The following is a 15,113-nucleotide window of genomic DNA, read 5'->3' as shown; positions in this document are numbered from 1 at the left end:
GCATTGCTGATGCTAGGTCAATATCGTCAATTTCAAACTCACTTGTTTCTGATTCGTGAAATACTGGAAATCGACTTACGTCATTCTATATTTTGGAGAAATATTATATCTAATTGTATTAGTTTATAGTTAATGTCGCATATCATTTTCTGACAATTCAAGGTGCTGTGAGATTCGAGGTTGTTACTATAGAATAGCTTTACTTTTTTAATAATAAGAAAAAGTGATTTATTTTATAAGTGTGATTTCGTAAAAAGGGACTGAAGTTTATTACAGGAAGCTGGGAAAGCGCGCGCTATTTGATTTGACCAATAAACGCTCAAGAGTTGGACGTCAGATGGTACGATACCATTTTCCGAAAGGATAGTCTCAAAGTTTGTCAATTATCAGGATACTATGTCACCATTACACTATGTCATATGCGATTACTGTAAGGCTCACTCTTTTTAGTATAAACATATCAAAAAAGATGTCGGTTGTACTCGCACAGTACAGCTTAGATCAAAGATTTCTTTGAAGTAAATTTGTTTCGATTTATTTTCTTTAAAAATGTATTTTTAATAAAGATCACATCTTACTTGCGTGACGACAAGAGAGGTTATTAGTTCTACATAAAGACCAGTAACACATTTTTGAGACCTTCACTTGCCCTTCCTATATAGCTTCCTTCGTAACGAAAACATTCAACTATTTTCTACCCCAAGTTTCCTTCTTCATAACATAATAATAACATTGCGATACGATAATTTTGTTTGCACCATCATGTTTGATATTCAGTTGTTTAAATTCCGGCGGAGAAGAATGGACACTATTTAAACCCGCCATTTTGAAAAAGGGTGATAATAATGTGACCATTTTCACAAGAATCAGAAAGTACCTCAGACTTATTCAAACCTATTATGTAACACTTGATATCTTCAAACAAATTGCACTTAAATTACAAAGTTATAGACCACTACACATTGATCAAAGTAGTTCGCCGAGTCACTATTTCTTAGAAACTAGACAATCTCCTGACTGCGGAACTTAAGCACGAACGACCATCCTCACTAATTTGTTGTTGAACGAAGAAAATCTTTGAAACGTTTTAATTTTGTTTTAATTAGTTTTAGGTCATTGTCCGTAGATACCGACACAGTTAATAATATAACCCAATCGGATATACCATACCATAAGACGTCAAGGCTTTGCAAATCACAAGATAATAACGTGTGTTGTACAGCAGAGAGCTGTTTGACTGGAGTGGATAACCACCTTAAAATAATGTATATATCATTGAGTTATAAGCCTGCGTGATTTATTAATAATGACTGGTTTGTCCTACACGTCATAGGTCTACGTACTTTTACAATAGGTCATCTAGGCTTATAAAGTACATATAATGCTAATTTATAATATCCAGCAAGTTAAATCCTGACTATCCCATCCTGTCCCCGCTAACATTACATTAACAGCCTGTAAATTTCCCACTGCTGGCCTAAGGCCTCCTCTCCCTTTGAGAAGAAGGCTTGGAGTATATTCCACCACGCTGCTCCAATGCAGGTTGTTACATACACATGTGGCAGATTTTCGTTGAAATTAGACACATGCGGGTTTCCTCACGATGTTCTCCTTCACCGGCGAGCATGAGATGAATTATAAACTCAAATTAAACACATGAAAATTCAGTGGTGCTTGCCGAGGCTTGAACCCGCAATAATCGGTTAAGATTAACGTGTTCTAACCACTGGGATATCACGGATGTATGTATCTATGTCCCTATTAAACTAACATTAATTCAAAGATAACATTGGTAACTTCTAAAAACAAAAATTGCAAGATTATTTTTAAAAGCCTGTAATACTTTGTAAACGATGTGAAGTCGTATTGTCTAAGAAAGCAGTTTAAAATAATAACAGTGCAATTGTATTATAACATTTGACTGAAGGCGTATTCTGTTCTTGTATAAAAATACCATTAACACTCAATAACACGAATACTGACATAAATATCGAATTGATAGGATTCGTATATTTTAAATTTTAGTACAAATACCATAATCATGCATCACGTAATTTTGTAAACGTTTTATTAAACTAAATATATCCGAAAGTACTAAATAACAAAGTACGGTATAGTTATGTTTATTGTACGTGTTAAATGTATCTTTTAACTTGAGGATCTACCTCAAATGAAAATTATAAATCGTTCTTAAATAGTCGGTGAAAATACATTAAGAAAATAGAGGTTGTGTTCACCCAATTAGAACGAAGTTGCTTTTCCTATATATTATGTATTAAAAATCTATTAAGATGCAATGGAATAAAAAAACAACGTTTGAGAATAATTAAATGATAAGGAACAATGTCTTATATACTAATAGCGTAAGCCGGTTTTGTCCGAGTGATTATGGGAATCGTCCCATAATCACTCGGACAAAACCGTTGTTTATTTATTCCATTGTATCTGTTATTTAGTAAATTGCAATCAGCTATCGAGCTGCACATAATAAATTGTTATGAAGAGCGAGCTTATATTGAAGAGCGCCAGCCGTAGATGTGCAGAAAAATATAGAGGATTCTTATTTGCAATTTACTAAATTATTATGATTTTAGAGAGCGGACGAAGTTACTCTCCGGGTAGAAAGCGGCGCTATGGCGGAATAAAAAATATATAAAACGTGCGAACAGACGTCGTCAGTTTAAAATTAAATTAAATGTCGTGGGTATCGAATTTCCTAGTAATCTGTTGAATAAACGCAAAGTTTTTCGGGCGAGCTACTAGTCGTAATTAAGAGTCAAGTACAGCAACAAAAAATAAGTTTAAATAATGTTATATTAAAACGTATATAATAAATCGATAGATAAAGAGATAAAGAGAAAGAGATAATAATAAATAGAAAGAGAGAGAAAGAAAAATATAAAGAAAGGGGCTATCAGTTCACTTTACTGTAAGGCGCGTAAAAGAACTTCGTTGCGAAAAACATACGTATAAAATATAACATTCTACGTTTCTTGAAGTAGGTTAAAAGAGCAACAAGCTTTAGAGTCATGATTTAAAAATGTAAGGTGCAGCCGCCGACATCACGCGTTTCTTTTTCTTCCAAGACTAATCAGCCTGGAGAGCTACCTCATCCCGTCGACTGCGCCTCACATTTCTAAATTACGAATCTAATGCTTGACTGTATATTTTCACATTGTTCGCTGTCAGTTTGTTTCTTAACAATTAGAAAAGAGTCGAGATCATGGGACTGGATGACGTCATCTGAATTAGGAAACTTCGTAATAAGCCGTAGACAACCGTAATTACTTTAAAAAAAGTGACGGTACAAGCAGGTGGACCAGTCTCGCTTGAATCTCGACTCTGTACTGTTTGTTAGTATTTTGATTTTATCGTAATAGGGAAGCTTATTTTTATACCGTGACGGTGTTCGTCGCATTTTGATTGGCCGTTTTATCAGGATATTGGAAATGTAAATTAAATGAGAACTGTCTCAACTGTTTTAATCTGATGCATGTATTTTCAATACATGTCCGCTTTAATTGGGTATTATAGTCGTAAATATCGTGCGTTCCACTGCACAATGTTTGCGCTAGTCTTGTTCGAAGTTCATTTAGAATTCTTTATGTAGACATATGTATGTAAACGGTATTTTAGCTCCACACGGAAAACGAAAACTAACGAGATACTGGTATTCATTTCTGAATCGGACACTATCGTTTGAATTTTAATTTTACTTACACTGAAACAGAAAAATACTAAAGGAAAATATGTTCTTATCTGAGCCCACACATTATTTCATGAAGTAAACTTATTTCTCAGAGGAACAAAGTATTTATTATATTAGTTAACGGCTTTACTTATAATGTTTTTTTTTATGGCATTGGTTGGCGGACGAGCATATGGGCCACCTGATGGTAAGTGGTCACCACTGCCCATAGACAAAGCCGCTGTAAGAAATATTAACCATTCCTTACATCACCTATGCGCCACCAACCTTGGGAACTAAGATGTTATGTCCCTTGTGCCTGTGATTACACTGGCTCACTCACCCTTCTTACCGGAACACAAAAATACAGTGTACTGTTATTTGGCGGTAGAATATCTGATGAGTGGGTGGTACTCAGACGGGCTTGCACAAAGCCCTACCACCAAGTAAATTTCTGTTCTATTTAAACCTATTTCACTCATTGTGTCATCTAGATTTGATACTCAGAAAAAGACATAACGTTAAAATAATGACTCCTTAAACAATATAAAGCCATTAATTAATAAAAAAATGCTACTTAGAAAGATAGATTGTCTAAAACTTTTAATTTAAAATTGTTGAAAATATTCGATTACAAAAATATTAATTGAAACGATTGATCGATTCGATTATTTTTTAAATGTATCATTTATTTACATTAGAATAAAATATCGGAATTACCTTTACTATTACTAATACCATCCTGTAAATGTTCGAAAACCAGAACTTATTCCACACGCAAATAGTTTACAGTTGATTTGTCTATTTCCATGTATTTGAAATTCATCCAATACACGGATATCGCCTTACGATTTGTGAATAAACCAAAGTTATCAAATACGATTGAATTGTTAATGTTCACGTATTAAGATTCATATCGTTGAAATAACATTTTAGAGATTGTATTATGAGGGACAGTTCGCAAGTAAAATGAGAACTTATAACAAATACACGTCCATTTATTAAGTGAGCCACAGAGAACTGAGTAGTCATTACAATACGTGTGTTTTATATACATATTTGCATAGGAGTTGGAAGATTGACAATTAATGAATGATTACTTATCACAATACCGCTGTTAGTCATGATCAGGTCCACTTGTCAATACTGAATAAAAAATTGAAAGCTTTTAAATCTCTTTATTGTGAATAGAATGTGTACGTTTTTAACGATAGAAGTGGAATAAAAGTGCGCGATCGTAAAATCGGCTTTGAGTTTTGCATGGTCCAGTGATAGCCTTTGTGCTATTTTACACTATGCTTCTAGTATTTACTATGAGTCGCTCTTTAAAAGACTACGTTTGTTCATGTATTGACTCGTCTTTTTTTTTCATAGCATAGCTAATGAACCAACTTAAACAAAGAAAATGTTTATTACGCAAAACCTTAGGATTCCGTTGTTTGGTATTATGTTATGCTCTATATCAGAATTATTATAATAGATATATCAATATTGTATATGATTTTGTTGTTGTTTTAACTGTATTTTATTCTTGTCTGATTTCAGTTCGGCAAAAATACCGTCCAAAAATCAAGATTAAACATAAAAAACTTTCGTCCAATGACGATCTAGAGGCTATCTGTCAGAGCTCACCGGCGCATCCCGCGCCACACCTAACGTGGCTCATCAATAATGTAAAAGTAAGTATAATGTATACAATATTACCTACTAGCCGGCTGTCCCAATTTCGTAGGAATAAAATTCATACCCATTACTCCTTTAAGACGTGGATATCTGTGCCATCATTTTAGTTATATTGATTATTAATTTTTCAGTAATCCTTACATCATATGTAGCATTTCCTCTTTATTTCTTAAAAAAATAATTAGAAGTAATAGAAAGAACTACACAAAGTAACTTGTGGATTTGTTATTATTGGCTATTTTTCTAATATAGGATTCTTTTACATTTATATTTTCAATAACACAATAATTACAAAGGGAACCTTCGTCTTATATTTGCAGAATATATTTTTTTATTATTAAAAAAAAAAAAACGTAATCGATGCGCGTAAATCACGATGCAATCCCTCCTTCGCCTAATAAATGAACCTATCGACTTATGACACTTTTCCCCGCTAATACAGAGCAAAGGGGGTGGAAGGTTTTCGCAAGGCATGTTTATCGGTAACGCTCAACCGCAATTTCAACAACATATATCTACCTAAACTTAAAATTTTCAAATAAAAATTATTTTCGTAATAAACCTATGTTTTAAATTTCAGCTTTCTAAACTCAATAGTTTTGTCTGTTCATTGATAGACAGTGAAGACAAAACGATTTTATACATATTAGTAGATATGATATGGTCTAATCTGTGATTGGTCCCGCTATTACTAAATACATCAATTATAATTATTGTACCTGAAACTTAACTAAATGTTAATTTAGTAACTTTACAAATTTTAACGCGTGGAGTGGTGACATCATGAAATTTCGATTGAAATTTCGATTCTATGTGCGAAATTTAACCAGCCTTTTGCATCATCGGCCTGACGTCCATGGTGCATTTGAACGCTTGAAGTGATTTGCTTTTATTATTTATGTTATTTGATGTATAAAACCAATGTTGTATGATCTGTTAAATTTTTAACCCTGATACCCTGATACAGGTTACAGTGATACCATTATGATCAACTGCCTCATTGGTCTAGTGACTAGATATAAAGACAAAGATCCCGAAGTTCAAACCCTAAGTCAGACTATTAAAAAGTTATTGGGTTTTTCAGTCGAAAAGTTCTCAGTAATAGCCCAAAGTCTGGAAGTTGGATTTGTTCACTCTACCCGGTCGTGTCGGATTGCCATCCTATCCTAAACTAACCTATTAGAGTGAGAGAATAGAAAGTTCTTCTGTGTTTGCGCACACACTTAAGTATTTAATACCCTGCTTAGTTAGCTGGTTTCCCTTGAGATTAGACTCTGTAACCAAAATTGGACAGGACGACATAATCAATCATGTTTTGAACGAAATTAGTACATCATTAAGTAATTATCAAACAGTAAATAAAATCTTGTCAAATACTTCCTTTTCGTCTTGAAGAGTATATATAGTATATATATATTCAGTTTATTCAATCACGATATTTCAACGCAGGTTGGCGTAATTTCATCCAACAGATGCTATTTTCCTCATGTTCTTCACTTCACTACTTCACTTCTAAGTACGAGATGAATTATTAACGTAAATGTTTACATGTACTTAACATGAAAACGTCATTGGTTCTTGCCCTGGTTTGAATCCGGAATCTTCCGTTAATATTCACGTTCATCTGTCATCATTCATCACACTGTTTACTAATCTATTTCGGAGATAATATTTATAAATAAATATATTTTATTTTTTCTGAACCGCTTAAAGATTTCTATAAGTGGTATACTATTATGGTATATTTCTTGTGAGATGATAAATCGATCGTAACAAATAATCCCAGTGGAAGCGCAGTTCGGTCAACCAGCTTGGAAGTATATGAATGAGCTGCACTATTTTATGTAATACATTATAATAGTTTAAACTTTATATCTGTACCTGTAAATGATGTTCACACAGAACGAAATATTTCGCCTGTCTTTAAACTTATAAATAGGTTTATGAAATCATTGTTGGTATGCCTTAAGATATTAATAGATATACATTTATAAGTTTTTTACCTCTTTATGCTATTTTTATTCCTAAACAACTCATATTGGGGTATACTATTGAAATTACAACCAGTTCTTGACGCTTACAGTAAATGCATTAACAAACCTAAAATTTGATAATAAACAAAGGTAATAAAGTTACTCGCATTTTAGCAGGTAACTTGAATCCAACAACGGATTAAACATTAAATTAGGTTGTCTTAATAAACGAGTTCTCGAACACGGCTTCGTTTTAAACTGCATTTAGGTTAAATGGGCAACAATACGAAGATTGTGATGAAACGTATCGTAACTTTTCTCGGTGTAATGATGTTGTGCATCGTGCTTACTTAAGCGAAATAGTATATAGAAATGTGAATTATTTTATATTAATAATAAAATCAAATAAAGTAATTTACGTTAGGAATTAATTAATTGGACTTAATGGAAACAATTCTTATGTAAAAAAGATCGTGGATATTTTGAATGTTGCTATATTTATTTATATTTAAATTTAAAACGTCTGTTTATATTTAATAATGTAAAAACGTGGAGTTAGTATTTGGTGAAAATCAGGCGGTATATATATTTTAATTCCATTTCTATGACATAATTTTTTAATTTAGATTTTGGAATATTGTGCCTACCGTAATTCTAGTCGGTTTTTTCGATAGAATCTTCTTCCGAACCGATGGTACCCGATGGACTTTATATTTAATATAATTATGTGAAATGTAGAATCAAACGTGCTTGTAAAATCCTACTTGAATATTGTGTGTATTTTGATAGGACTGCTTATTATATTATATTTGATCACTAGATGAGCCTGCGGCTATACCTGCGCGAGTTCTAAAAAACTTTACCTATTGTCACCCACAATCTTTGGTTGAATTAAAAAAAGGAAAAACTAGCCAATGGCCTTCCCCGAAACTCAAACTATCTCCGTACGAAATTTCATCTAAATCAGTTCAGCGGTTTAAGCGTTAAGAAGTAACAGACAGGCGTTATATTCGCATATAATATTAGTATATTACATTTTTACATTAACAGCCTTTAAATTTCCCACCGCTGGGCTAAGGCCTCATCTCCCTTTGAGGAGAAGGTTCGGAGCATATTCCACCACGCTGCTCCAATGCGGGTTGGTGGTTACACATGTGGCAGAATTTCGTCGATATTAGAAGATGCTGGTTTCCTCGCAATGTTTTCCTTCATCGCCGAGCACGAGATGAATTATCACAATTTAAGCGCATGAGTGTTGCCTGAGATGAGAGATGCTTGCCTGAGTCTGAACCCGCAATCATCGGTTAAAATGCACGCGTTCTAACCACTGGGCCATCTCGGCTCTATTAGTATATATTACTTGTTTATTATTTATACAAGTATCGTTAAATACCCCTAGGAGATTTCTCTTACCTCTTAAGGGGTTCAATTAAGTAAGTAACTTAACTTTCGAGGACGATAGGAACTTTTTTATTTTATATTTCTTCCGCACTTATTTTTACCTTGAAATTAAAACGGTCCCTAGGCATTTTTTGAGCAATTAAGCAATATGACATTTATAACTTTAAGTCAAGTTAAAAAATACATACATACTAATCATTTTATTTTATAAATGTATTATTTTGAAAGTATACTTTGTTTTCTGTATATATTGTATTTTGACGGGTGAGTAAGCCAGTGATACATGCACAAGGGACATAACATCTTAGTATTAGTAGTGCACATGGTTTAGAAAATCATTGGGGATAAGGAATGGTTAATATTTCTTACAGCGTCAATGTGTACGTAGTGGTGACGACTTACCATCGGGTGATTAAGTGTCGCCTATTACCGTCCGCCATTTAATATTATAAAAAATATTATCATTTCAATGTTTTCTGAGAATAGCTTATGTATATTGTATGTATTGTATACATGCAAATAATTATCTTCCTCTCAGGCAGTTAGTCAGTCAGGTCAGGCAGTCAGTTTAAGGCAACTGATCGCAACATAATTTTATTTAAATTGTCTTTTAATTAAGTATAAAAAATAAACGATGCTATATATTTATATACATAGTATATCTTGCCACCATTCACAGTGGTCATAATTTATGCAATAATAATAATATTTTTTATTTGTACACAATTATGCAATGCCTTAATGTAAATAATTATTGTGTAAATACTAAATGTATTTACACAATAATTAAAAAACAATCTTTAATATAATCTATTAATAAATAGACTTTAAAGCTATACTAATTAGTTATATAATCGATTTAAGTTAGCTTCTATGACTTGTGTCCAAAGTCTGCTTTGCTATATTCAAAAAAAATTTCAATAACTTTTTTTTTTTTTAAATAATTATTTAAAACGAATAATAAGTGTTAACTCGCTGGAATCAGTTAACTCTTACTTCCCATATTTCCGCCAAACTGCATTGGAGCAGCGTGGTGGAATATGCTCCAAGTGGGAAATTTACAGGCTGCTAATGTTTGTATGTATGCTACTTCCCATATATTGTTGTTGCTAACTAAATTGCTAATATTGCCATTTTCTTATAATTAAAATTTAAAAAAAATAATACATTTGTTTTTCTCGTTTTTTACGTTTCAATGAAATGATTTTTGGGGTAAGATTTTATTAATTAATTCGTTTACTATCTTGGCTCGGATCTAATTTTGCATCGTTTCTGATCATTTCATTACCTCTCATCGACTAACATTGATCTATACAAATAACACTGAAATTTCCGTTTGTGGTTTCAAAATTAATGACTCCTTCAATTTATTATTTATCTGCTTGTAAGTGAAACCAAATAACCGTTCTGTATTTTTTCATAAAAATCGATAAAGTCTATCAAAACTTAAACAACTGAAGTTTACGTATTTATTTGACGTATAATACAAATTTAACGCATTTAAAATGACAAGAACCAAACAGTATTAAATGAATTAAATTTTATATAAAGCTGTTATATAAAAATAACACGAGCAACGCAGTAATTGCTGTACTTTATAGCTGAAACCAACTGTTTTAATTTGAAATCAATCGGCCGTTCATTACTGTTGTCCGTTTAATGATTTCGTCGCTTTGCATTTCCGGCTCATATCCTAAAATCATGAAATGTTTATTTAATCTTGCGTGTTTGCTATAATTTTACATGAACATGTGTTTTAACGCATATTACTTCGTTATAATACAATTGATGCAATAATAACAGTAGTATTATCTTTAGGAAAGGTACCTAACCCGAGATACTTTTTTTATGATATAATAAGGCGGACAGGCAAATGCAACCTGTTGGTATGTGGTCACCTCTGCAATGGCGCTGTAATAAATATTAACTTTTGATGGTAACTATAAAATAACGATTAAAAAGGGGTTTTTACTGCTTACTTGATTAAAGTATATTTTGGTTTTTGATAACAGTTCCTTACATCGCCACCAATCATTAATATAAGAATACTATTAAAATAAACTAAAATATCACTAAAAATTATCCATAAATCGAAATTGTTAATAGTGACAATTTAGTGTGTATGACACTCATATCGTCTAAATACGTAATTATTAAACCAATTTTGATAATCGATATGGAACAGTCTAGATTCTTCGCTCACGCACAACTAGATACCGATATCGGAGTCTTCCATGTATTTGAATAAATAAAATATTACTTAGCTGTTTGTGTCGTCCATTTTCAAATCATATATTTTTATGCTTATTTTATTTAGTAGAAGAAAAATTAAAGCATTAAAGTTATATATATAAAAAAAAAAATAAAGTTAAACATTTCTCTCATGTGTTTCTTTAATAAAATATCAATATTTCTAAAACATATACCGGTTCCACCCCCAACGTATTCACTGGTGACAGGAGGGTTTGGATCATTTTTCGCCCCGAAAATCGTAATTGCGATTCAACAGGGAAATGCTGCTAGTATTATTGGCACAGTCCCCACGGGTTTGATTTATATGGAAGGTATTTTAAATTTATATGTTATATTATCTGTAAATATTTATTTACGTCCTCATTGTTACTAATTCGTAACAAAATACTATAAGAATAGCTTTGAACATTTTATATTGTACATTTTACTTATCCTAATGAATAAATCTTAATTTTTCGTTAGCAGAGGGCAACAGCCGAGTATTATGTAAGTAATGAGATCCGATCCCAGTAAGCTGTTTTACGAACAAAGCCGGAAACTATTAAATTTTTACATCCCTTCAGTTCTTGATTTATTCAAACAAAACGTCAGATATCAAGGTTGTTAAAATTATACAGCCTACCACTGTTCCAGCGGTGTACGACCATAAAAATTTTATAGATTAATAAATGACCACATAAATGGAAATCGAGCTTTTAACACATTCGTAACGTTGATTGCATTGTCAAAATATACAGAGTTCGCAATTTATGTTAAAATTAGTTTAAGTTATGCGTAATAATATCGCAGAAAATATATTAAAATAAATGATCTTTATCATTAAGACGATTTTGGGTTGAACTACTTTATTAAAAACAACAAAGAATAATATCTAAATTTAATCCACCAGAAAATATCCTTAACAATCTTAAAATAAAGACAAACAAAAGCTAAAATAATATAATGCTCCATTTGACAAGGAAATGACAAAATCATCCGTACCGCGAAATGTTCAAAATACACACAACAATATCGATTGCGTTCATTTACGTTCCGTGTTAACAAAACACAACGCGTCTATTGCTTTGAAACAATACCGCAATGGACTATGAATCAAGCGGCATTCATTTGCTTACACAATTACTGTCGTAAAATTGACGAACCATTTCTATTGGGAAATAATGAATTTAAAATATAGACCAAGTATTTTTATAACAAAACTTAATGCATACTCCGGAACTACTCGAGATTGGACCACGTACAAAATGGTTGAATAATTCGACCCACGCAAACATATGTACATATAGTTGTTTTTATATGTGCAGCCAAACTAGAAAGTTACATCTTGGCGATACAAGTACAACCGTTTTAAAAAATTTAGTACTGTACTTGTTTGGATTTGACATTCACTCAACACTGTACCACAACAGCGGTATAATATTGGGTGTCGTGAACGTCTTGCGGCTAATAACAGGTGGAGGTGGTGTGAGGCGGGACGCGACGGACAATTTTAATGAACCCATTTACGTTATTGTGATTTGTTCGATAGCGAATAGATTTACGTTATTTATTGTGACCTCCTCTTATTATTCCAATTTTGAAAATACCCTTGTATTACAAACAACCTTTAATTTATGCTCATTAATTTAATAAAACGTAGTAAACAAAGGACTTAAATCCTAATGAAACTTATACTTCATATCCATTTAGGTTACAAGTTAAAAAAAAACACCTTAGATAATCCGCGTCCTCAGCTTTGACAGTCTGTCTAGACATATAAATAATGAAAGGGATGCACAATTAACAACGTGATAAGTTACAAATTTTTCACGTAAACAATTAGAAGATGTTTTTTCCCTAATGATGAGCCCTATCAGTATGAGAGCTATGAGTATGTATATCATAACATGACTTTTAAATGCACAAACAGGTTTGGGTTTATTGGGTATCATTAGATCTCTAAATGATGCCGAGTGACACTCGCTGTAAATTTTTTAATCATTAATTCAGGGCAATCTTATTAAATTGTTAAATTTAAGGAGTTGTTATGGTGCTTTTTATATTTTTAATCAAGACCTTCTATTTTCCGACTTCGCAAAGTCAATACATTTCAGCAACTTGCTTTACAATTCTGTAACAAGAATCCGCAGACATTTTTATATTTAGAATTCTATACGTCGAAGTTTATAGATTGAATATTTATAGATAACCCATATTTTCACTTACCACTATCTGTCTGTCCCTGTGTATCCTTAGATCTTTCAAATCACACAATCGATTTTGATGCGGTTTTTTTTAAGTATAGTAGAGAAAATTGATAATTTTAGAGGTTTCTACTGTGATATCGTACGTAAACACTTTTTTTGAGCTTACATTGCAAACACTGGCTGGACCCTACAAGATTTATCAAGATAATGTACTACAGTATAGTACACTTTACAAAGGTCTTCAAAAAAGTCCATGATGGTATATGTCTATCCAATTAAATGCCTTAGGTACATCATGCATTTAATATAGGTCAATATGACCCTTTACAGCATGTAATTTAAATGGATACTTACAAAAATATTACAGGTTTCAAAATGCAGGGACATACCGGTTTGTATTGTCTAATAAAAAAATTACTCTAAAACAAATTTAAGTTAGCTCAAATTTATTTCGTCAAATAAAACTATTAAATAAAATTACCAATTCATTTTTGAACACCATATTATGCAATCATTTTGATTTATTGCCAAAAAAATCAAAATAACTAATCATCGTAAATAGTTTATTTCTAGTGTAGTCATATTTGATTCTACAGTAATTTAAATGAAGACATCACAATATAAGGTATATCGCCTTATATTGTGATGTGTAACTTAATATTATACGAAAACATTGCGTTAAAGGGTAATTAAATCAAATTAATTTTACTTTTGGTGAAACATCTATTATATGCCGTGACGGATTTAGCTTTATAATATTTAATTAATCTCTGTTTGACAGTTTTGTGTGAAGTAATCAGTATATCATATTATTTAAAAACTCGTCAACAATAAATTTCAATTTGGAAGAAAGCGTTCAGATCAATTACGGTTCCAATGGAAACCTTCCAAGTCCAAGAGCCCTAAAAAAAGAGCATCACATCTCAAAAATTAGTTGCAGAGAGGGTAATGAATATTTATTATTAGAGTTGCAGATACTAGCCACTCCAATTATTCATATTCATAACTTCATACACCATTATAATAAATATTCATACCATTAATATATATATATATACATAAATATATAGATATATTGAATTCGGTTTTTATTCATTATAGACGTCTTCGTACCTAAGTACTAGACGAACAAAAATTCTATCGGTATGTAAATACCGTACTCTTCGGTGAAGGAAAACTTAATCGTGAGGACAGATACGAAGCATCGCAGACACTATATGGATCGGTTTATACCAAACGATAGCGCGATTTAAAGTACAACTAACGCCATCTAGTTGTGAATTGTCGTAATAATTTGCTTATATTATTTATTTTTTATTTTATTTTACATCTTAGTTAAATAAGTTAAATGAGTATTTTTTATGGATAATCCTTATTGAATTTCCTAAAAAAAGGGAGGATAGAAAAAAAATTGGATAACCACTACTTACATTTTCTGTGAGATAATTTTGACCAACATTTTGTCTCGTTGTTTATTTTGTTTATTATTAAGGGGTCCACTTAAATGGTTTTTTTTTATTTCCACCAGGTTGATGAAAGGCTGACCATTCCTCACGGGACGGTTAACGTCCACCGCCATCATCACGGTATGCCGCTCTCCTTAACCAACTCCTCGTTACGGTTTCCCCTCACTAACCTGCAACTGTTCCCGAATCAGACGGTTGAAATCACCTGTCTCAGCACCATACCCAGTTACGCAAACCTCAACGACGGGTTTGCGGATGTGCAAAACCATACAGTTACGGGTAAGTTAGTGCAAATATTTTTTGCCTTTGATTTTTTTATCACTGTACACCCATTATTATCTATTGCTTATACTTTTTCTAAATACAGGCTAGAATAATAATGAAATGAATCTTGATATTCTTTTTCCTGCATAATATTTTGCCTTTATTTTAACTGTTCTTTTAAATATTTATTATAAATGAC

At 32.0% G+C, this 15,113-nt stretch overlaps 1 protein-coding gene across 1 annotated transcript in view; it reads left to right on the top strand.

Moving 5' to 3' along the window:
• The window catches only part of LOC125066436, a 125,097-nt gene that overhangs the window by 99,345 nt on the left and 10,639 nt on the right, over positions 1–15,113 (top strand). Inside the window, exons 6-7 of the mRNA XM_047674506.1 lie at positions 5,234–5,367; positions 14,713–14,929. Of these exons, the coding sequence (XP_047530462.1) occupies positions 5,234–5,367; positions 14,713–14,929 (351 nt within the window). The remainder of the gene's footprint in view (positions 1–5,233; positions 5,368–14,712; positions 14,930–15,113) is intronic.

Source organism: Vanessa atalanta, chromosome 9 (genome assembly GCF_905147765.1).
Source record: "Vanessa atalanta chromosome 9, ilVanAtal1.2, whole genome shotgun sequence".
NCBI lineage: Eukaryota > Metazoa > Arthropoda > Insecta > Lepidoptera > Nymphalidae > Vanessa > Vanessa atalanta.
This window is presented reverse-complemented; position numbering and strand designations above follow the sequence as displayed.